We start from the raw sequence: 22,605 nt of genomic DNA, 5'->3' as shown, positions 1-22,605 counted from the left end.
TTTCTCTACAGGATATGTATGAATTTATTCTACCCTCTTGTCCCTGTTTGAAAGGGCAAGGTGATTTATTTGGAACCTCCCCCACTCTCTGCAGACCCCACCATGGAGTTCTTTATGTAGTCACCATGTGCAAAGATCCAGATGGGAGACAATGCACTGGGATAATGGAGTTTGAGAGAATTCTCTTCTCCCCAAAATTGGCACTGTAATATTTATTACTTTAGTGTTTTGAGGGTTCCCAGAATGCTTTTCTGTTCCTGGTTACATGCATTTTAGAGATGGCATGGCTTAAGTGGAGGAATTTAGTTTCGTGGATTACACTCGCCCCGTCCTTAGTGACCAAAAGGGATGCTAATGATTTTTCTTGTCAGCTAATTAATTTGCATCGACCTGTCCATACTCTCTCACCAGTCCCCTTGCCTGGATTAGGATTGCAGGGCAGATGTTGCGAAGAGGAACATTTTAAAAGGTTGTATTTCACCTCAGGCACAACCTGGGCAACCCAGAGATCCTCTTTGTTTTGCAGATGGAGGTGGGGGTGGTTTAGGACCACTTGGTTTGCTTTGCATATTTCCAGTTTGCTCTGGCCGACCATACCGTAGTGTTTGATGAAGAACATAGTAATTGTATGCCAGATTCTGAAGCTCAAAGAGCAGCCTGAGCACTTGAGACCTTGTTATCAAGATAAATGGGTTTCTGGGAAAACTGACGTCATTCTCCATGCCCCCCTCCCCCAGCCAGTGAAGCTCTTGTTTAATGTGTCATTTGTCTCTGCTCTCCTTTGTGTCTGCAAGAAGTTGTAATTCCCCAGGGGAAGATGGAATTAACTCAGGAGAACTTGGATGTCTGGTTGCAGCTTGTTTCTTCCAGGAAACATGTACCCAGGGGTTGGGAAGAGAAGACTGGAGAATAAACCGAAATGTGCCTGGTTTAAAAGTTCTTTTTAGTGAGCTCTGAGACATGGTGCCATGCAAGTAGTCCTCTGGTATTGTTGTGTGTGTGTGTGTGTGTATGTGTGTGTGGGGGGGGCGTGTCCTTTCCAGAGTCAGTGGAGGGTCACTCTGGTTAGTAAGGTAACATTGTTAGTGATTAAACACAGGCATTAGAGTTGTTGGGTATGCATGTAACTTGGAAGTTCAATTCTTGCGTACATAATACAATCCCATCCTATTTGAATGAACACCACAAAGATTCTGTATGACAAAATGATTCTTCCATTGTGACCACAAGTGTTTATTTGATTGACTACTAAGTGTTCAGCACCATAGCTAGCCCTGGTCAACTATATAAAAAAGTAGTTGACATAGCTCTTGGCTTTTAAGCTTACAGTCTGTTTGGAGAGACAAATTGTGGACACAATAATTGAAGAACTGTAGCAAATTTTTGTAATGCCCCTACTTCCAACCCCTGCCTATGAGGTGTCTTGGCTGCTATTAATATATACATACTCTGAGAGGTTACATGACTTGTCCAAGGTAACCTAGCCAGGCACAGTGCAGGCCCCAGAGGCTGCATTTCCTAGCTCTTGCATTAAGCTATTTCTTTCATTGTTGCATTTTGGGATACAGACTGTAAGTATTGGCTCATAGAAATAATGGCTCGTTGATTCTGGCTTCAAACAATCCCACAGTATGGGCGATGATGCTTTCCTCCAGTAGGGGCCAGGTAATAGACTTTCTCCCTAACGAAAGAGTTTGCAGGGGCTAACTGCCCTAGCTGGGGTTGGCCTGGGGCCACTTCCCAGAGCATCTGCCTACAGGTGGCTGCCCTGTGGGCTTGCTATCAAACGGCACTTCACCATGATTACCTTTGAAGTTTCCTGCCACAGCCATCTCCACCACCTCACACCAAAAATAATATTGTACCCTAAACAGGGAGAGCAAAACCCCAATATTCACCCATACCTCTACTGGTGATACAGCACTGAAGAAAATTTACATGGCCCTAAATAGTAAAGCTTCTTGAATCTAAGTGAAGGTTATATGGATGATCATTGTACTATTTTCCAACTTTTCTGTGTGTTTGAGACTTTTCAAAATAAAAAGTTGGGGGGAAATTGCAATGCACACCCCTAGATACACATGGCCCCTTCCCTCAGGGAGTTTACAATCTGGTAGTGGAGACAGACAACCAATAACTATATAATTATCATGTGGTAAGTTGTGCACAGGAAAGCTATTGCCTGCTATGAGAATTCATTTAAAGAGGACCTAATCTAGCAGTGAATGGGTGTGGTACGTGACAGGAAAGGCTTCCTGAGAGCTTCAACTAGGAAAAGGGTAGGTGTGAATATGGGTGAGGTCTCACTTCTGCTACTGGGCTGAGAACATTTCCTTTGTTAATTCATGCACTTTTATTTTCATTCATTTCTTCAACATGTGGGAGAAACTTTATTGGGCAGCGACTCTGCCAGGCCCTGTGCCAGGTGCTGGGGATCTAGTGGTGGCCAAGGCCAATAGGACTCTGCCCTCTCAGAGCTTCCAGATGAGAGGCAGAAATAAGTCCCATTTCCTTTTCCTATCCAAAATCCCGGAAATGTGTTAGCGGTGTTCTTATTCCAAAACTGCATTATAACTGAGCGATTTGTTTGTGTAGTATAATGAGATTTTGATCTTCAGTCATGTGCATAGCATTTACATTGTGGGGTCTCTGCTGTAAATTTTCTATTAATTGCTGGCTTTGTTATCCAGCACAGCCGCCCCTCCTTTTGTGCAAGGTAAGGGAGCTAACCATTGTATTAGCCTGAACAGAACTCATTAGGAAACTAAGTCCCCTGGGAAAAGGTATTTCAGAATGAAATAGGACTGATTTCTGGACTTTCCTGGGCTCCTGGATTATCAGAGCTGTGGTTTTGTATTAGCATGAACAACTGAGAGGGGCTTCTAGTTGCAAGTACATTAAAACCACAGTCAAGAAAGAAAGAGAAAAGAAAGAAAACAAACACTATGGATAAGTGTAACATGTTTCTTTCAACAATTTCAAAATGCTTCCATCTGTATGATGTCATTTTCCCCAATAGCTTCTTAGACAAGTATTATTGTTCTCTTCATTTTATGGGTACAGGGAGACCAAGTGACTTAGTCCAAAGTGTTATTGCTGGTCAGTGGATGAAACAATGAAACACCTACCAGATGATAGAGATTCATATAAAAACAAACACTCTGGCCTTTTCATGATGTTTCTAAAAAATGAAAATCCTGCCACATCCCCTCTTGTTCCTCTTTTCACAGCACTTCCCCCACACAGCACACTCATGGGGGTCAGAGGATAATATACTTCGGTGCATTGAAGGCTCTCTGATGTTAAAAAAAAATTCACAGTTTAGATCCAGATAGCACAGTCATGGGTTATGTGTGGGTTTTCTTTCTCCCCCCCCATATTGCTTTAAATAAAAACCTTGGAGCCACTAGCCATGTAATGATGGATTATTTTAAGTAACAACTAGTGGGGGGGGCAGAATAATTAGAAACACAGACCCTTTCTCCTAGGTTTGGCAGGAGGAGGCTTCTGCTGCTGTGATTTGGGATTTGAAACTGTGGGTTTCTCTGCTGCCTGCACAGAGGAAGGAGGCCACATGCTCAGGAGGGTGAGACACTCCTTCAGTGTCTTCTCATTAGAGGCAGCCATCTGCTGAATTATGCAGCATGATCTCAGCTGGCTCTGGAGTTGGCTCATCCGTTCCACTCACTTAAAGGTGACTGGGGAAAAGATTTGCGGGTCTTCTCAAGGACAGGACTCAGGTCTCAGCTTTCTCCTGCCACGGCCCTGTCTGACCCCTGATGAATGCCCTGGGGTAACAGGAACAGAATTCTGCTTTTGCAGCCCTGATGAGGTGTGAGGTAGCATTGGGTTTCCTTTCACAGCAGAGACCCCCAGCTCTGAGCACTGGCACTGAGGCAAGAATGGTTTTCTCAGATCCCCCTTAAACAAGACCAGATGGAGGCAGAGGCAAATTCAGGCTCCCCAGAGGACAGTTGGGCACTCATTCAGAGGCCTGTGAGTAAACTTAAAAAATAAAACAGATTGGAGATAACCATGGCCAGAACACCTAGAAAACTGTTTAAATAGCCTGGCTTGAAGGAAATCTGTCTGGCTTTTCTGGGAAAGTTGACCCACCCTGAGCAGAGGGTTGTCTCAGCCTAAGGTGGAGCTATTTTACCTAGAATTTGGCTTGTTGGGTTAGGTAGTCCTGGGGCTCTTGAACAGAGCTAGGTAGCGGACCAGGTCGAGGCTTAGGTTGGAGTCAGAAGACAGGGAAATGGGAGAGAGAAACCAGAAGCAGATCAAAAGCCCCTCCATAACATCCACTGCCTCAGTTGCCTTCTGTGGGCCATTGCCACCTTGGTGAGCCCATAGGTTTCCGGGTCAATTTCCATGAGCTTTCTCCCTCTGACTAGCATCAAGCCACAAACCCAATGTCCTGGAACTTTAGCAGCTTAATAAAGACCTACAATCTGTTGGAGAGGCTGTGGAGAAAAACGAACCCTCATACACTTGGTGGCAATGCAGACTGGTGCTGCCGTTATGGAAGGCAGTGTGGAGGTTCCTCAAAAAATTACGAATAGAATTGCCATATGACCCAGCTATCCCTCTCCTGGGTATCTACCCAAAAAATCTGAAAACATTTATACATAAAGACACGTGTGCTCCAAAGTTCATTGCAGCTTTGTTTACGGTGGCCAAGACATGGAAACAACCAAAATGTCCTTCGATAGATGAATGGATAAAGAAGTTGTGGTATGTATACACAATGGAATACTATTCGGCGGTATGAAAAGATGAAATAAGACCATTTGTGACAACATGGATGGATCTTGAGAGTATAATGCTAAGCGAAATAAGTCAGACAGAAAAAGCAGAGAACCATATGATTTCACTGATATGTGGTATATAAACCAAAAATAACAAAAGAACAAGACAAACAAATGAGAAACAGAAACTCATAGACACAGACAATAGTTTAGTGGTTACCAGAGGGTAAGGGGGGTGGGGGGTGGGAGATGAGGGTAAGGGGGATCAAATATATGGTGATGGAAGGAGAACTGACTCTGGGTGTTGAACACACAATGGGATTTATAGATGATGTAATACAGAATTGTACACCTGAAATCTATGTAATTTGACTAACAATTGTCACCCCAATAAATTTAAAAAATAAATTAAAAAAAAAAGAAATTGGTGTGTCTTCAGGGGAGGAGGCGGAAGAGAAAGAGAGCAGTGTTTCTGCCTGTAATATGCAACGTGGTATAACGTATTTCAAAACCACAGGTGACTGCAGATGAGGAGAAAACAGGAAATGTAATTGGGGAGGGGAGTGGGGCTTTCCCAGTTCACAGGAGCATGCTTTCATTTTGCCTTCCTTTTAGCTCCTCTCAAACTCTGCCTCCTAGTTGCCCCTGCTGCAAAGCTGAATGAGAACTCTCTTTTTTTGTATTAAAAATGTTTTTAACCAGAGGGTAAGGGGGTTGGGAGGTGGGAGATGAGGGTAAGGGGGATCAAATATATGGTGATGGAAGGAGAACTGACTCTGGGTGGTGAACACACAATGGGATTTATGGATGATGTAATACAGAACTGTACACCTGAAATCTATGTAATTTGACTAACAATTGTCACCCCAATAAATTTAAAAAAATGTTTTTAAATTACATAGGTAATATGTGAATACTTTCATGCTGTAAAAGAATCAAACAATACAGAAGCATACTGACTACCCTCCTGAATAAGCCTCTGTTTTCATTTCCCTCCTCTGAGGTAGTCACAGTTCTTGGTTTGGTGGGTGTCTTTTAGTCTCCTTCATATGCACTCTCATACATTTGTGCAGAAATGTATATATATAGAGCTTTTTGCTTATATGGACTCATACTATGCATACTGTTCTAGAACTTCTTTTATCTACATTATATCTTGAAGATACTCACATCAGTACCTATGGACCTACCACATTCATAATGGCTGGAGAATACTGCAGAATAGGCATGTACCATAGTTTAGTTAAATAATTTCCTATTGTTGGACATTTATATTTTTTCTAGTTTTCCAGTATTATAAACAATGCTGTAATGAAATTCCTTGTAGTACATGGATCTTTGTAGAATAGATTCTGAGGGGAGATTGCAGGGTTACAGGAGATGGGCCATTTAACATTTTGGTGACTGCGGCCTTTCTAGCATCTCGGTTCAAGCCTTGAACATGGTACCACCTGCTACCTGCAAAATGATAACTTGAGGTTTTAGTGTCAGATGTACTTGGCCGAGTTGCCAGTTCCATCTCCTCTGGTGTACGTTGTAATCCAGAGAATGTTCAGTTAACTGCAATCAAACTAATCAGGACCTCAATTAATCAGGCCACCTTACAGAGTAAGAGGAAAGATATATCCGAGGTTTAGTGGGGGAGGGGAGAAACTTCAAGGGGCTACCGTGGGGTCAGTGTACATTCCGTCCAGTGTCCCGACCTTTTAACCTCTGCATATTTAGCTCTGACCAGTGAGGACTGATATTCATAATGATGACTTTGACATCTTATAAGATTCATCAAAGCAAGACTGAATCGTACTTGCTAGACAGGATTTCCTAAAACAGGAACCATATACTTTAAAAAAAAAAAAAAAAAAACAGGAACCATATATACAAATACTCATACCACATTTTTGAAGCTTTCTCAACTACAAGCATTGAGACAAAAAGTTTGCTGCTTAAGTCTTGGTTAGGAAAAAAACACACATTAAACAGATCTCATGTCCCCTAGTTCCCAAACCTTCCATTTAATTTAGATGCACGTATTAGACCCTGGGTAAAAGGATACAGAAGAAATAAAGATTCTAAATGTTATCAGTGACCTTCACCAAATCCAGATCAATGGTGATTTCTGTGTATTTCTTCCTGACTTCAGCCCTGGCCTCTGGTCATACCCCCTTCTCAGAAGAATCTTCTTCATGTTCCCATTCCTTACTTGTGTGCATTTCCTATATTCAATCTTTAGTTCTTTTCTCCCTGTACTGTCTCTTGGAGAACACATTCAGTTTCATACCTCTCACTCCTAAATTTATATCCCAGTTCTTGAAGTCTCCTTGAGCCCACAATCCCTTATTGCTAAGTATTTCTTGGATTTCTTCTCCTGGATATCTCACTTAAAATAAAAACTATCTTATTTTTCTTAATATATAAAATGCTTTTAGTTATCAAGAAGAGAAAGACAAACACCTATTTTTTAAAAAAATGTACAAAGACATGAATAGGCAACTTACATATACATATATATAAACACAATACACATATATAGTTGAACAATAAAAAAGTTCACCTTCACTAATAAAATGCAAATTAAGTGACATGATGCCATTTTCATAACGGTTAAAAAGCTTCAGAAAGTGAGTGCTGGTCTATGTATAGGTAAACAGACACTCTTGTATATTGGTGGTGGAAATAGACATGTGTACTGTTCTCTGTTGAGTGATCCTCAATGTGTACCAAAGTCTTTCAAATGTGTGTGCTCTTGGACTCAGTGGGCTTCAATTCTAAGAATTTAGTCAGAAAGAAATGATCAGAGATATATGCATCTGTAAGAATTATTGTTTATATTGTTGAAAACTTGAAAGCATGCTAAATGTCTTGCAGTGGAAGATTGGTTAAGAAAATCTGGTAAATTCATACAATGGAATGCTATGTGGCTAATAATAGTTTTAGAAGTATACTTAATTACTCAAGAAAACATCCATATTATATTATGTGTCAGGTTATTAAGTCAGGTAATGAGAAGGAATATACAGAATTATCCCTGTTTTGTCAGAAAAAAGATATACACACTGGAGGGAAATACATATAAATATTAACAGCGATTATCTCTGGAGAGTGATATTATGGGTGACTGTGATTTTTCTCCTTTACAATTTTTCATGTTCTAAAATTTCTACAGTGAACATTAATTATATTTATAAGATAAAAAGTCTGACAAATGAAGTTTCTTTTGATTATAGCTTATTTGAAACCAGACTCCTTGACTTCCCCACTAAACAAGCTCACTTTCCTGGCTTCCCTCCTTCATGGTGCCATCAATCCAAGCTCTAAGGCTTAGCACCTTGAAGCTTTAAAGCCTTGATTGCTCCCTCACTCCCTTTGCACAATCGCTCATTAAGTCTCATACCTTCTTTAGGAAGTCTCTCAAATTTGTTTCTCCCTCCTGTGTCGCAAGTCAGATCAGTGCACCCTAATCAGCATTTATTGTCTGATTAGATGTCACTCTGCCAGTTCAAAGTTATTGGAGTTACATTCCCCAAACATAAATGATAAATGTCTAACTATTACATTGTTTTGTGTACCTGAAACGAATAAAAAAAACCGTTTTTTTAAAAAAGTTATTGGAGTTATCTGCTCATGTCTTCCTGCCCCTTATTCTCTCTCTCTCCTCCAATCAGTCAAGCACCCTGCCTCTGGAATAATCTTTTTTTTTTTTGAAAACACCACTACTATCATGGCCCTTCCTGCTCAAAACACTCAAAATGGCCCCTAAATCCCCTGGCCTAGGGAGTAAAACTCGTCCCCTTTCTTCTGCTGTTTAGGGCTCTTTCCAGCATTGTGCTAGGTGGGAGGTAACGGTGGGCACATGGGAGATGTTTGGTAAGTCTTTGACAGTGAAGTATATCTTTAAGAATAAGATGTGGAATTCTTTCCTTTTCCCACTGTGGCCACAGCCATGAGTATGCTCAGGCTTCAGAAGAGGCTTGCCTCCAGTGTCCTCCACTGTGGCAAAAAGAAGGTCTGGTTGGACCCCAATGAAACCAATGAAATCGCCAATGCCAACTCCCGCCAGCAGATTTGGAAGCTGATGAAAGATGGGCTGATCATCCGGAAGCCTGTGACTGTCCATTCCTGAGCTCGTTGCCAAAAAAACACCTTGGCCCGTAGGAAGGGCAGGCATATGGGCATAGGTAAGCGAAAGGGTACTGCCAATGCTTGAATGCCTGAGAAGGTAACCTGGATGAAAAGGATGAGAATTCTCGCCGACTGCTCAGAAGATACCGTGAATCTAAGAAGATTAGCCGCCACATGTATCACAGCCTGTACCTGAAAGTGAAGGGGAATGTGTTCAAAAACAAGCGGATTCTCATGGAACACATCCACAAGCTGAAGGCAGACAATGCTCGCAAGAAGCTTCTTGCTGACCAGGCTGAGGCCCGTAGGTCTAAGACCAAGGAAGCACGCAAGCGCTGTGAAGAGCGGCTCCAGGCCAAGAAGGAGTAAATCATCAAGACTGTCCAAGGAAGAAGAGACCAAGAAATAAATCTCCATCTCTTTTACCTGTACATAGTGGCCTGTACTTAAACTCAGCTTTTCTAGCCATTGTCCAGTATATGGATCGATAATTCAATAAAAAGCTTTCATCTGCCTAAAAAAAAAAAAAAAAAGAATAAGGTGTGGAGTTCTCCCCACTGCCCTCCACTATCTTCACTTTGAAAGTTCCCTTTTCTCACCTTTTGGCACTTAGACCAGAGGCCTTGGAGTGCTTGAAGTTTCATGGTGCTGCATTTGGAGACAGAAAGAGGCAGCCAAGGACAATAAAATATGGCTCAGGAAACCTCACCTCTGAGGTCCCTTCCAATTGCTAATGCCTGTTATGTAGGCGGCTCCATCGAGAAAGCTCATTAGTTCTTAAATTTCTGTCTCCCTACATTGCTGAGGACCAAGAAGGAACAGTGGGAAAGTTACATTATTTTGTTTGCTTTAATAAAAACAATAAGGAGGTGTGTTCAGGTGCCCCTCTGGGACCCAGAATACTCCAACCTGGACTAAATGATGGCAGATGGTTGTGTTTCAGGACTACTACACTTGGAGTGTGTGTGGGGTGGGGTGTGTGAGGGCAATGAATTTGCCAGGTGGCAGTCACTGGCACCTAGCCTTGTCTCTCACGCTTGGAGGATTTGATAATAGTAATGGGAGTGGGATCTCAAATTGGGTAAAGGGGTTGTCTGGGAACCAGTTCTGACAATGTCAGCTGCTGTGAGGCTCTCCCACCAATGCACCCCATCCCTCTCAGTGTCAAAGTATATCCTTATAGACCTTGTCTAAAAGCAGGTCCAGTCCAGGCTAAGGCTAAGAGCTACCTGCTAACAGCCTGGGATGCTGGCTCAGGTCTCCTGGCACTAACCATGCTCTTCTTGGATTGCTCTTGGCGCCTTTCTGGTTATGGAAATCTTGGTATAGCCCCACCTCACAGAAACTCTGACTGCTTACCTAGCCCCCCACCCCTTTTGTCTAGTTTAGCTGTCTCCAACTTTTCTTCTCCTCCTTTCTCCCCTCCCCTGTGGCCATTGGCAGTTAGCACATTTTTTGAGTACATGCAGCCCCCCTTTGTCCTTCCCCAGGCTCTTTGGAAGGCTGCATCAGTATGAAGTTCTCCCTGTTATGGAAAACCATTAACAATAAGAAGCTTTGGGATTTGCAGGCAAAGCAAAGGCCCTCTGTTTTCCGGGCTGTGAATGGCTTGGCTGACTCCATGGAGACAAAGGAATCAGAGGAAGCAGGGAGGCAGCTCTCTAGCTGGAGGGAGCTGCAAGTGTGCCATGGCATCACATGTTATTTGGGGAGTCCAAGTGGAAGGATAACCTCACAGTGCAATAAGAACAGCAGCTACTGTTGATGGAATGCTTACCACATGCTTGTCACCCTGCTCAGTGCTTGAGGAGTATTATCCTATCTAATCTTCACACCAGTCTTCTGGAGTAGTAGCTACAAGATCCCGATTTTACAGATGGGGACACTTTGAGAAGTTAAGTAACTTGTCTGAGGTCAGAAGGTGGAAGAGGTGGGATTCTAACTTAGACCTGCCTGATTTCAAAGCCTAGTCTCTTAACCTTTACACAGTGCCACCTTTGTAGAACCCCAAAAGACCCTAGAGAGAGGAGTAATTGAAGTCCCTTTGTAATATTTACTGAACATTTATGCATGTACCAGGCATTGTGCTAAGTTCATTACATATATGAGCACATTTGAGTCTCCCAATCACCTGTAAAATAGGCAATACTATCTCATATGACAGGGAATAAAATGGAGTCTTTGAGAAGTTGCCGAGCTTGTAAGCAATTTGAGTTGAGAGTTAACCCAAGTCGGTGAACCTCTGGCACCAGCGGTCTCATCCCCTGACCTTGTCCTCCCATCCCTTATACGCCCCTCTATAGTTTGCTCTGTCTGGAACTATGGTGACATTCATTATGGAGTCTGGGCGGGTGTTACTTCCAAGCACGGGGATATTTTTGGATGGAGAAGTGAGGCCCAGATTGCTTGTAAGCACATTTTCATTTTCTCCCCTCCCTCCCCTTCCAAATTAGGGTGAAGGTTGCCGAACTGTCCCCCTGGCTGGACATGTGGGGTTTGACAGCTTGCCTGACCAGCTGGTGAATAAGTCAGTCAGCCAGGGCTTCTGCTTCAACATCCTGTGTGTGGGTGAGTATTTCCATAGCAGGAAATTCTGTTACAGAATATGGATCCGTAATGGCTGGATGTGGCTTTGCAGGTAATTAGGTTAAATACTGTGTCATTCTATTCTAGTTGCAAAAGTGTTTTTCCTCTTTTATCCCTCTGCTTGTTTTTGTAAACAGCCAGTTGTAATGACATTCCCCCCCCCCCCCGGTCACACCAGACTATGGGACCATCCCTTGGGGGAAATTGAGCTGTGTACACCCAGTGGAAATTTTGCAAGGAAGCTGGCTGGCTCAGCTATTGCTGTCAGGTTCATTTTGACTGCAGAAAAAGGAGCCAGAGCAGAACTGGGAGGGAGGCAACAACTGTGGGCAGTGGGCTGGGTCTGTCTGTTTCCTCTGCAGCCCTGCTATGCTTGGTACAGTTTGAGCTCAAGTGCACACAGCTGTGTGCAAAGTTCTTTTATCCCCTTTGAATATATCTCTGCCTGGACTTTTAGTCTCAAGTGTGGGAATCACATCGTAATCACCTCTAATGTGCTAATCACAGCACAAAGAGAGTTCGATAATGTTTGTGAAATGAATCAATGAGTTAACCCCACAAAAACCACTCATTATGCTTCTCAAACACTTTCCCATATTAGCAATTTGGGTCCTTACTAGGGCTTTTCCAAGTGAGCAGAGCAAGGAACATTCCATCTTCATCAAACAGACGGAAACCCAGAAACTTGGGGAGGATAAGGGACTTACTTGAGGCAACACAGAATAAGTGGCAGAGCCATGACAAGGACTCAGGTCTACGTGATTCTTTGTTCCTCCCTCTGCTTCTCTAACTGCTGCCAATAATGTCTCTTGAGAACACGAAAGCATTTGGAAACTGTCAAACACCAGCTAAATATGAGGAACAGCAGTTTCCTGACATTCTTTAAGAATCTCTCCTTGGACCTTCAAAAAATCCCAAATTTACAAACACTATCATAGCATATAATTTTCACTATACAGTGCAATAAAGCATACCTGCATATTTGCAATGGTCTACTTCCAAACCTTAATGATTATATAAACACCATAATAAAGCCAGTTTTCACCCTGGTTGGAGCACTCAAACACTTCTGCTAATTGCCTTTTCTCATTTTTATATAGAGCATATGGTGAACTCATTAATGTTGAGGATCTGAGCCACTCCTGAATTGGCTCTTTTATTCTTTAATGTAGTCTAAAGTTCTGTTTTCTAACTAAGGTCATTCATTTTCTTGGACTCTATTTTTTCTTCATCTGCATCCACAGTACTCTTTTCCAGACCATTTCCTGTAGGAGAAAAACTGCACAGTCAAGGGCAAGTAGAGAACAGCAAAGTCACTTTTAAATATGGATGGCAGGCAGTCAGCTAGGCTCACTCACTAGCTAAATGACTCACACCCACACACTGGCTTTGGAACCTATGAAATGAAAATATATGCTTCACAGAATTTCATGTCATGGGCCTTAGAGTCCAGATCTAGGCTGTTAATTCTTTAAATGCCAGAAGTCCACTGATGGTTATGATTATTTTCTATTAGGAGAGGGATACAAAATAAATAAGTCATGGTGGGTGACATAAGATCAAATGCTATCACCTCCAATATTAGTGCTGCCAAATCTCTCTAATCTTTGGCTGATGGCCAACTTATTTCACATAATATTTGATTACTGAAAATTTCCACACAAACATGCTGGATTTTCTTAGTATTTCTCCCAGAGCTCCGTATGAACTGTAGTGGAGTTGAGGAGATGAGGAGTGAAATGACAGACCCACCCTAAGCAACCCTTCAACCAATTGGGTGGGCTAGTGAAGCTTTAGGAGGGAGGCCATATAAATCAGAGTGGCTCTCTGTGGATGCATAGGGTAATTGGACATGTGGGCCACAGGCTCCCTTAGGGCCTGGAGGAAGAGGCAGCCAAGCTCATGGCAAAGTGAGTGGGAGAAATAGTAAACTCCTATCATCAAGTTTGCACCCAGCCATTGTATAGCTACAGTTGCTTCAGCATGCACCTACTGGAATGGAAAAGCTCAACTGCCTGGGACAGACCCTCCAAGAGTAGAGGGGTAGGAAGGAGGCCCTCACCCACAAGCAGTCACCTACTCTCTTTCTTTCCCCTCATGTAAAGTTTCAGGTAATGGCTGTCCTAATAGCTCCCCTAAAAGCCCTATAGGTGCAACCATTCGATGCACCAGCCTGGACTGGGTTAATTTCATTCTTCATCCCTGATCCAAAAAAGCCTACAACTCATGCATCCTGCTCCCCAGCTGTACTCGTGACCCTGTCATTGCTCAGAGAATCCACAATTTGGGCCAAGGTCATGAGCAGCTTAGAGTGGCTCTAAGGTTGCAATCTCAGTCCAGTCATGGGGCTGAGTCCTGTAGCTGACTTGGCAAAGGGTTCATAGTTTGGCTGGTAAATGTGATTTTTTTTCTTTCACAGGACTTTCAGTGACCATACTTTCATGCCTACCTACTGCCTGTACATAACTGTCAGGTTTACTTCCTTAATGACTGGGCATAGAATATGTTCTCCCAGAGGATTTTCTTTTCTGTTCTGATAGGGCATTTTAAGTGTACAATTATGGTAGCACTAGCTTCCATTATTAACAGAGACCTAGGCTATTTTTAGCACAGTATTGTTTATCTTGGTGCTGGACTGCTGATCACAGGCCCAAGCTGAGCAGAGTGGGTACCCTACATGCATACGAGACCTGACAATTAAGTTCGCGACCTTGTGGCACCGATGTTGCTAACCTTTTTTTATCAGGGATATCAGAGGGATTATTCATTATGAATTTGTACCAACTGGACAAACAGTTAACCAAGTTTACTATTTGGAAGTGCTGAAAAGGCTGTGTGAAAAAGTTAGGTGACCTGAACTTTTCACCAACAATTCATGGCTCTTGCATCACGACAAGGCACCAGCTCACACGACACTGTCTGTGAGGGAGTTTTTAGCCAGTAAACAAATAACTGGAACAAATAACAGTAAACAAATAAATTGGAACACCCTCCCTACTCACCTGATCTGGCCCCCAATGACTTCCTTCTTTACCCAAAGATAAAGGAAATATTGAAAGGAAGACATTTTGATGGCATTCAGGACATCAAGGGTAATATGACAACAGCTCTGATGGCCATTCCAGAAAAAGAGTTCCAAAATTGCTTTGAAGGGTGGACTAGGCACTGGAGTTGGTGCATAGCTTCCCAAAGTGAGTACTTTGAAGGTGACCATAGTGATATTCAGCAATGAGGTGTGTAGCACTTTTTCTAGGATGAGTTCGCGAACTTAATAGTCTGACCTCGTACGTGCATGTGTGCATGTTTGTACATGTGTACATTGGGATTGGGAGAGAGAATTATTATGAATTCAGAGCCCAATTTACATGTCATGGTACCAACAAATGGCACCTACAACAATTATTTTTAGAGGTCTAGGCGCACAGTTATGAGCATGTTATGACTCTTCTTCAACAGATTCTGTAAGGTTGACAATAATTACTGAATGGGGCGAAGTTCTCCCTGCCCCCGCCATGAAAACATCTACTAGTCCCTTAGCTTTGGAAATCACTAGGATCCCATGATCCTAGACATAGTACAGGAGCTACCAGAGCCAGCAGTACAAATGTTTTGCTGGGAAGGAGCCCCAAAGAGACTCAGCCTTCTGAATGTGCCAGCAACAGTAATGCCTGTGAGGAAAACAGAGGGTCATAATGATAATATTTACTTTGAAGCTGCTCAGGATTCCAGGCACAACTGGGTTCTGTTGAACTTGGAGAAAAAAAAAAAACATACAAGAGAAGCAGGATTGAGGCTCACTGAAGGAGAAGGGGACGGCCAGCTAGTATTCTATCAAGGTCAGTGGTCGATTGGGAAAGGCAGCTACTCACTTGTCTAGACAGGCTGCCAGCAGTGGTGTGCTTGTCAATGTCTCACAATCCGATGTCAGGAGAAAACTTGCCATGGTTTGCAGCACTTGCTGATTTCTGTGATGTCGTTATTCCCACAATAGCTGGTTTTTAGCTGCCAACTTGAGGCTGGTCAGAGCAAGGTCACAGAGCTAGGCATGACCGGTCCCTGTCCATAGTCTCCCTTGGCCAACTGGAGTTTCTAAGCAGTTTCCTTTTGGATACCTCCCTCTTGAACTCAGAGATGTTTCTCTTGCTTTATTCCAACATTTGGAGCTGGAAGAGACTTTAGCTCCATGTGACTTGTGAGCTCTATGCAAACAGGGATTGGGGCTGTCTTGTTAATTGCTGTATCCCTGGCCCCTAAAACTATGCCTGGCTCCTATTAGAGGCTTTGTAAATCTTTGTCTAATGATCAAATGAAGCAACATATCATGCCTATGGGATGCACTAGAGCATATTGGTTATAAGCATGGGTTATAAGCATAAGCAATGTCAGACTGCCTCGATTCACATGCTGCTGGCTCTGCCACTTACTACTTTATGACCCTGGACCAGTTACTTTGTCCATATTTTATCGATGAGGAAGGTAAGTTGCAGAGAGGTTGAGAACTGGGGCAAATTCACACAGCTGGGAAGTGGCTTGGTTAACCCACTTGTAAATTAAGGACAAATAATAGTAGCTACCTCATAAGTTTATTTTAGGGGAATAAATAAGGAAATATGAAGTATTTATGAGCAGTGCCTAGCATATAGTAAGTACTCCATAAATGATAGCTATTATTATTACTACTATAATCTGCTCGTTTTATGGAAAAGGAGACTGGGGCCCAGAGAGAGAAAAGGGCTCAACTGAGGTCACACAGCCATTTAGTGATAACCTGGCTGGGACTCTGCATTTCATCATTGGCAAGGACTTAATTGCTCAAGGTGCCAGAAGATACAAATATTAACATCAGATGAGGAAAAAGGCTAAGCTTTTCTTTATTACAGTGGTTTTTGACTCGGGATACAAAGATCAACATCAGACTATCCCAGGGAGTATAGTTTGAAAAAAAAGTATATTTCATAGTACGTATTTTAAATCATAATTCTTTTTTTTTTTTTTAAATCCATTGTTTCCAGAATACTATCTACATTAAGCACAGCGAGATGAAATCCTCTTGGATGGTGGCAGTGACTTAAAAAGGGTTAAGAAACCCTGCTGTCCATTATGAGGAGGGAGGAGGAAAGATAAATTGACCCCTTGGAACTCCTCAGATTTCCTGCTGGAATCTAATTTCCAAGTCCCCACCTTCTTGCTGACCTGATCAGAGTTAGGCCACATGTGTGTCCCTGCCCCCCACTGCCCACTCAATGCTGGGTCCAGGGCAGCGTGGGAATGAACAGCATCCTAGGCTCAGGTTAAGCCTGTGCCAGCCGTTGAGAGGGCCCACCCGACCCCCCACCCCAGGCTCCACATTAATGGAAAGCTGGAACAGGAATACTCAACAGCCATAGGACGAACTCACCTGATTTTCTGCCCTCTTCTCATGTTGCATTTATCATGATTCCTTAGACACATGCGGGTCCTTTTCTTCCAGTCATTTGTCATTGGGCATCTAATTTTCACAGCCCATTTGTGCTGGCAGGCATTCAGGTGGTCATTTTCCCTGCTGCCCCTCCCTGCTTCCCTGCCCTGCCTGCTGGCCTCCATTTCTCCAGCTGTGCAAACAAGGTGGGCCCCTCACTCTGTAGTTCTGCTCCTGAGACCTGTGTGAGTCTCGAGTCGGCAATACAGGAAGCTGCCCCCTCCCCTGCTCACTGAGAACCCTTAGGATCAGTGAACCAGAGAGCCAGCTCTGGGTGGTGGAGAGGCAGGGCCCATCACTCTCTAGCAGCTGTCAGGCATTCACAAAGACCTCATGGAACAGAAGAGGGGGTGGAGGTGGAGATATACACAAGGAATTCATTTGGCACATACAGACAGGCTGAAATGTAGCTTGAACCTCAGTACCCAGAGGGAGGGTGAGTTAGGGTAGAGGAGACACCTTTGTGTTCCAGCCCCAGAGATGCTGGCCCAGTTTGCAGTTAGCTGCACCTCTACCTTGGGCAGGGAGGGGGTGATACATTCCATTGCTTGGCCAAGTCTGTCACCTCCCCTTGCAAAGGCCTCACCTCACCAAATTTTTCTTGAGATCCAAATACTTCCTGTTCCTTTAGGGAGGAACAAAGGGGCTTCTTCTGGGAGAATCTTTGCTGTTAATAGGTGTAGCAGACCCGGGCTGGAAACATGATCTGTGTGAGGAGCCGTGTCTCTGCACTCTGGCAATCAACCCCATTAGTCAGACCTGGCTACAAAATTGGGCTGGGGGGCTGGGGAGTTAGGCTGAATTGAATGTTTTCCTTGTTCTCTCTCTCTTTCACCAATCTCTCCACACGCAGAAGCTCTCATCATCAACAGATACCTTAAAAAACACCTTCTGTATTCAGAGCTCATTTTTCGGGAGAAAAGAGGCGTGGAAGATACAAAGCTAGACGTGCCCAGATAGACCATTTGCAGTTATGCATTGTGCAGCTCTGACTCTAGCCTTGGACCGCTTTGCTGATACATACTGTCGGTCACAAGGGGGCATTTACTTGGCCAGGATTTGCCTAGTGCAAACCCACTCCTGCCTGTGTAGACAGTCAATGCTCACATCTCAAGGTTTGGAAGGGGAGAGGGGAGAAGAGGAGTGATAAGCAGAATGACAAGGTAGTCTAGGTATTCAAAGGGAAGTCCACGGTAATTGACAACTGAATCTTGTATTCCTGAATCACTTGGGATGGGGGCCCAAATACAGTCTGGATCCATAGAGATTATAAGCAGCTGAAGGGCTCAGCCCAGTTTGTGGGCTCACATCAGATGCTGAACTTCCGTGCCACCAGTTTCCCTCCAATGTTCTCATTCCCAGAAGACTCCTTGGCTCATGGCAGTGCCTTGACATCCCTTGGGTCTTCCAGGAATAACTTTAAAAAACCTTCACCAGTCCCCCACAACGCTTACCCCACTTGTCTCCTTGGTGTGAAAGTCAAGACTTTTGAAATTCCAATGGTTTAATTTATTAGTATCATGCAGCATATTAGTTAAACAAACAAATGACTGGTTTGTTTGAAATTTAAAGGGAAGAATAATTTGTGGTCTGCTACATTCTCTCCCTATTAGCTGAAAATGGTCTCATTGACAGCTCAACCCCCTGGGAGGAGCAGCTGAGGGATGCACAGTCTTCTCCCCACTGGGACACACATCTGGGCATCTGCAGAGCACTGTGTGGGCCAGACAGGGAGGTGATGTGGGTACTGAGAGAAAATTTATTTGATGAAGGACTGCTGTCCCTTTCTTTTAAAATGTAAAATAAGCTTTTAATTTTTATTACAAAAGCTATACACATTCCTTGTAGAAAATTTGGAAAATGCAGAAAAGCATACAGCAAGAAATGAAAACTATATAACCCCACCACCCAGGCCTAACCATTGGTAAGAGTATATTGTATTTTCTTCCACTCTTTTTCTAGGCACAACTCTACCTCTTCATCACTGCCTATAACATAGTTTCTTTTTCTAACTATAAAAACAATGCATACTCAATTTTCTAATAAAAAATATGAGGAATAGAAGGAAAATTACCCCAATTCCATTATTCTGAGATGACTACCGCTAATATGTTGGTGTGGTTCCTTTCAGTTTTTTTTTCACTTAACTGAGATCAAACAGTCCATGTAGTTCTATATGCTTTTCACTTAGTGTCTTGTTGTGTACACTTTCCCATGTCAATGAATATGCATCCAAAACATGATGTGGAATGGCTTCACATTCATCGTGTGAACGGACCGTAATTTATCATTTTGCTTTTCAGGAGAGACAGGTTTGGGCAAGTCCACCCTCATGGACACCCTGTTCAACACCAAATTCGAAGGGGAGCCAGCCACCCACACACAGCCAGGTGTCCAGCTTCGGTCCAGTACCTATGACCTCCAAGAGAGCAACGTGGGTCTAAAACTCACAATTGTTAGCACAGTGGGGTTTGGGGACCAGATCAACAAGGAGGACAGGTAAGGAAGGGGATGGAGTGGGGAGGCTGGTGGGAAGCCACGGGGAAGGGCTCACAACAAGAGTTTTGGAGAGACCGCAGATGTCATGGTCCTGCCTGGCTCTCCTCTCAGAATGGTGTGGGCAAGCAGCAGATACCTCACAAGCACCATCTCTACCCAGGGTCCCTGTCTAGAGCAACTGTTCTTCACATGCTTTGCCAAAAGAAGAGTGTCTTTACCGTATACATGGTTGAGGTTTCCATTTGGCAGGCATTTATTGAGCTCCTACCTTGTGTCTGGTACTGCTGTACTCTAACAATCTGAAAAGGAATAACTTTGTCTCTGCCCTTGAAGCCCTCACCGGGAAGACTGGTTTTAAACAAATTAGTTCCATTGAGTGTGATATGCTCTGTAAAGGACAGGGTACAAAGAAGTAAAGGACAAATTACAATGAGAACATGAAGGAGAGAGCAGTCATTTCCATATGGGGAGGTCAAGAAACCTTCACAGAGGAGGTGTCCCCTGAGCTGGTCCTTGAAGGATGAGCTATTTTGCTAGACAGACAGGGCAGGGAAAGAAGGGCATTCCAGGCAGGGGTAACTGCTTGGACAAAGGCAAAGAGATGTGGAACATTATGGCGTATTCTAGGGAACTTCAGCTTGCTCTGTTTGGCCAGACCAGAGGCAGAGTTACTGCGAAGCTAATGAAATGAAACTTAAGCTTCAGGGCCCTCACCTACACAGGCCCCTTCCAAGGCCTAATTTTTAGTCATAATGTTGTATTATCTTTCTTGGGACCCTTCAAATCATATAAGCTCCACAAAACCTGAGTCAGTCCCTGAGCGAGTGGTTGGAATGAGCTGGGGGAAAAGTAAGGGAGATGAGCCTGAAAAGGTAGCAGGAACCAGCTCCTGGAGGGATTTATAAAACATGCAGATGTGGAACCACTGAAAAGTTTTAAGAAGTAGAATGATGTCGTCTGATTGGCCTTTGAAGAAGGTTCTTTGAGATAGACTAGAGAGCAAGAAGAACAATTAGGAGACGATTGGACCAATCGGATCAAGGCCAGAGGTAAATCAAGTGCTGAGATAAGGACAAGGAGAGAGAATTGATCAATATTGAGTAGATAGAATCAACAGGACTTAGAGTGGGGTTGTGGAGGCAAAAAAGAATCTAGATTTCTGGCTTTGGAGAGTAGACAAATGGTAAGAGAGGTAACACAAGAGAACCAGCTTTTAAAGGAAATCAGTTGTTTTAGACATATTGAGTTTGAGCTGTCTATGGGCCTTCAAGAGACATGATGACCTTCAATGGTAGGCAGCTGAATATACAACACAAAGGTTAGAGGTCAAAAGAGGGTCTGGGCTAGAAATAGAGATTTGTGTTATCAAGGTATGGGTGATCTCTACCAACTGTGGACACATGTAAGATCACCCAAGGATCAGAGTTGAGCAAGATAAACACTGGGCTAAAGACAAAATCCTTGAGGTGTTAAGTCAGCAGATGGAGAAAAAGACATCCTGAAAAGCAAAGGAACAGAAATAAGTAGAGAGGTCGGAGGAGGTCTGGGGTATTTAAGAATGGTGAGTGAATGAGGGGTGGGGAGAACTCAGAGATGAGGATGTGATGAAGGCTGGGGCCAGGGAAAGCGTGGGGTCAGATACCATCTGCATTTAACTAGAAGTTACAGGGTTATCACAAGCACTCCTCCCAGAAAAGGCCATTCATCATTTTGAGCAGTGTCTGCTCATTCTTTGAGGATTCTCTTGCTTCTTAGATGAAGTGTATCACAAGTTCTCCTATTTCTTCCTTGAAGTTACAACAGCTACACCCATTTTCTTATAATTAATAAATATATTTAGCTTCTTAATAATTGAACAGATTTCTGTTTTCTATTTGAAATTCTAAACAAAGGACAGCTCTGTTTTTTATAGGCTTGCTTTTTGTGCTAATCTTATTTGGTTGAGAATAAATTAGACCCTGGGGAAAGGGGATATTTGGGTCACGATGTGAGTGCTTAATCTCAGCTGCAGATTGCTCAGGATTCTCTCAGTTAAATTTCTCACAGTTCTTAGTAACATACATTCAGCATATTTAACAATGGAAAACCCCTTGATGATGGTTTGGGAGGACTGAACTGATATGGCCCCTTAGAGGCTAATCTACTTCCATTATATTTGTAAGATCCTTATTGTTTTCCCTGATTATAAATATGATACATACTCATACAAAATCAAATATGGTAGTCCTCCTTGTCCATGTTTTTGCTTTCCATAGTTTCATTTACCTGCAGTCAACGCAGTTTGAAAATATTAAATAGAAAATTCCAGAAATAAACAATTTATAAGTTTTAAATTGCACACGGTTCTGAGTAGCGTCACAAAATCTTGCATCATCCCTGTCTGTCCTGCCCAGGATGTGAATAATCCCTTTGTCCCATATATCCATGCTGTATATACCACCCTCCTGATAGTCACTTAGTAGTCATGTTGGTGATCAAAACGGCTATCACAGTATCACACTGCTCATGTTCGAGTAACCCTTATTTTACTTAATAATCATCCCAAAACACAAGAGTAGTAATGCTGGCAATTTGGATATTCCAAAAAGAAGCTATAAAGTGCTTCCTTTAAGTGAAACGATGAGTACAGTACATACAGTACAGTAAGATATTTTGAGAGAGGGAGAGAGAGAGATCACATTCACATAACTTTTATTACAGTATATTGTTATAATTGTTTTATCTTATTATTGTTGTTCATCTCTTTCTGTGCCTCATTTATAAATTAAACTCTATCACAGATATGTATGTATAGGAAAAAACAGTATATATAGGGTTTGGTGCAATCTGTGTTTCCAGGCATCCACTGGGGGTCTTGGAATGTATTTCCCATGGATAAGGGGGGGACTACTGTAATATAAACTTAAATAAGTAGAAATGAAAAGCCTTTCTGAAACTGGGCTGGGAAGCAGAGGTGAAGTAATAAAATAAAAAGCAGTGATTTCTCCATACTGACAGGGCCATTTGGGCATAGATATATCAGGACAGCTGCATGGAAACAGCATCAGAGTGCCTGCTTTACCCAGGGTGCATGGATAGACAGAGCAGTGATGAAAGCCATATCTTGGGGAAAGCCACCATTGAAAAGATGCTGGAGCAAAAGGAACCCAAGAGGGAGACAAGATAGGCTGGAAAGGGGAATGCTTAGGAACT

At 43.0% G+C, this 22,605-nt stretch overlaps 1 protein-coding gene and 1 pseudogene across 4 annotated transcripts in view; both read left to right on the top strand.

Annotated features, from left to right (window-relative positions):
* SEPTIN6 (septin 6) overlaps positions 1–22,605 on the top strand; it is a 69,521-nt gene that overhangs the window by 1,623 nt on the left and 45,293 nt on the right. For all 4 annotated transcript variants that reach the window (XM_019717026.2, XM_019717028.2, XM_019717025.2 and 1 more), the window contains exons 2-3: positions 11,324–11,438; positions 19,218–19,413. In XM_019717026.2, coding sequence (XP_019572585.1) covers positions 11,324–11,438; positions 19,218–19,413 — 311 coding nt within the window. The remainder of the gene's footprint in view (positions 1–11,323; positions 11,439–19,217; positions 19,414–22,605) is intronic.
* On the top strand, positions 8,655–9,294 carry LOC109437668 (large ribosomal subunit protein eL19; annotated as a pseudogene).

Source organism: Rhinolophus sinicus, chromosome X, assembly GCF_036562045.2.
Source record: "Rhinolophus sinicus isolate RSC01 chromosome X, ASM3656204v1, whole genome shotgun sequence".
Lineage (NCBI taxonomy): Eukaryota > Metazoa > Chordata > Mammalia > Chiroptera > Rhinolophidae > Rhinolophus > Rhinolophus sinicus.
Note: the sequence above shows the minus strand (reverse complement) of the source record. Positions and strands in the feature narration are given on the sequence as shown.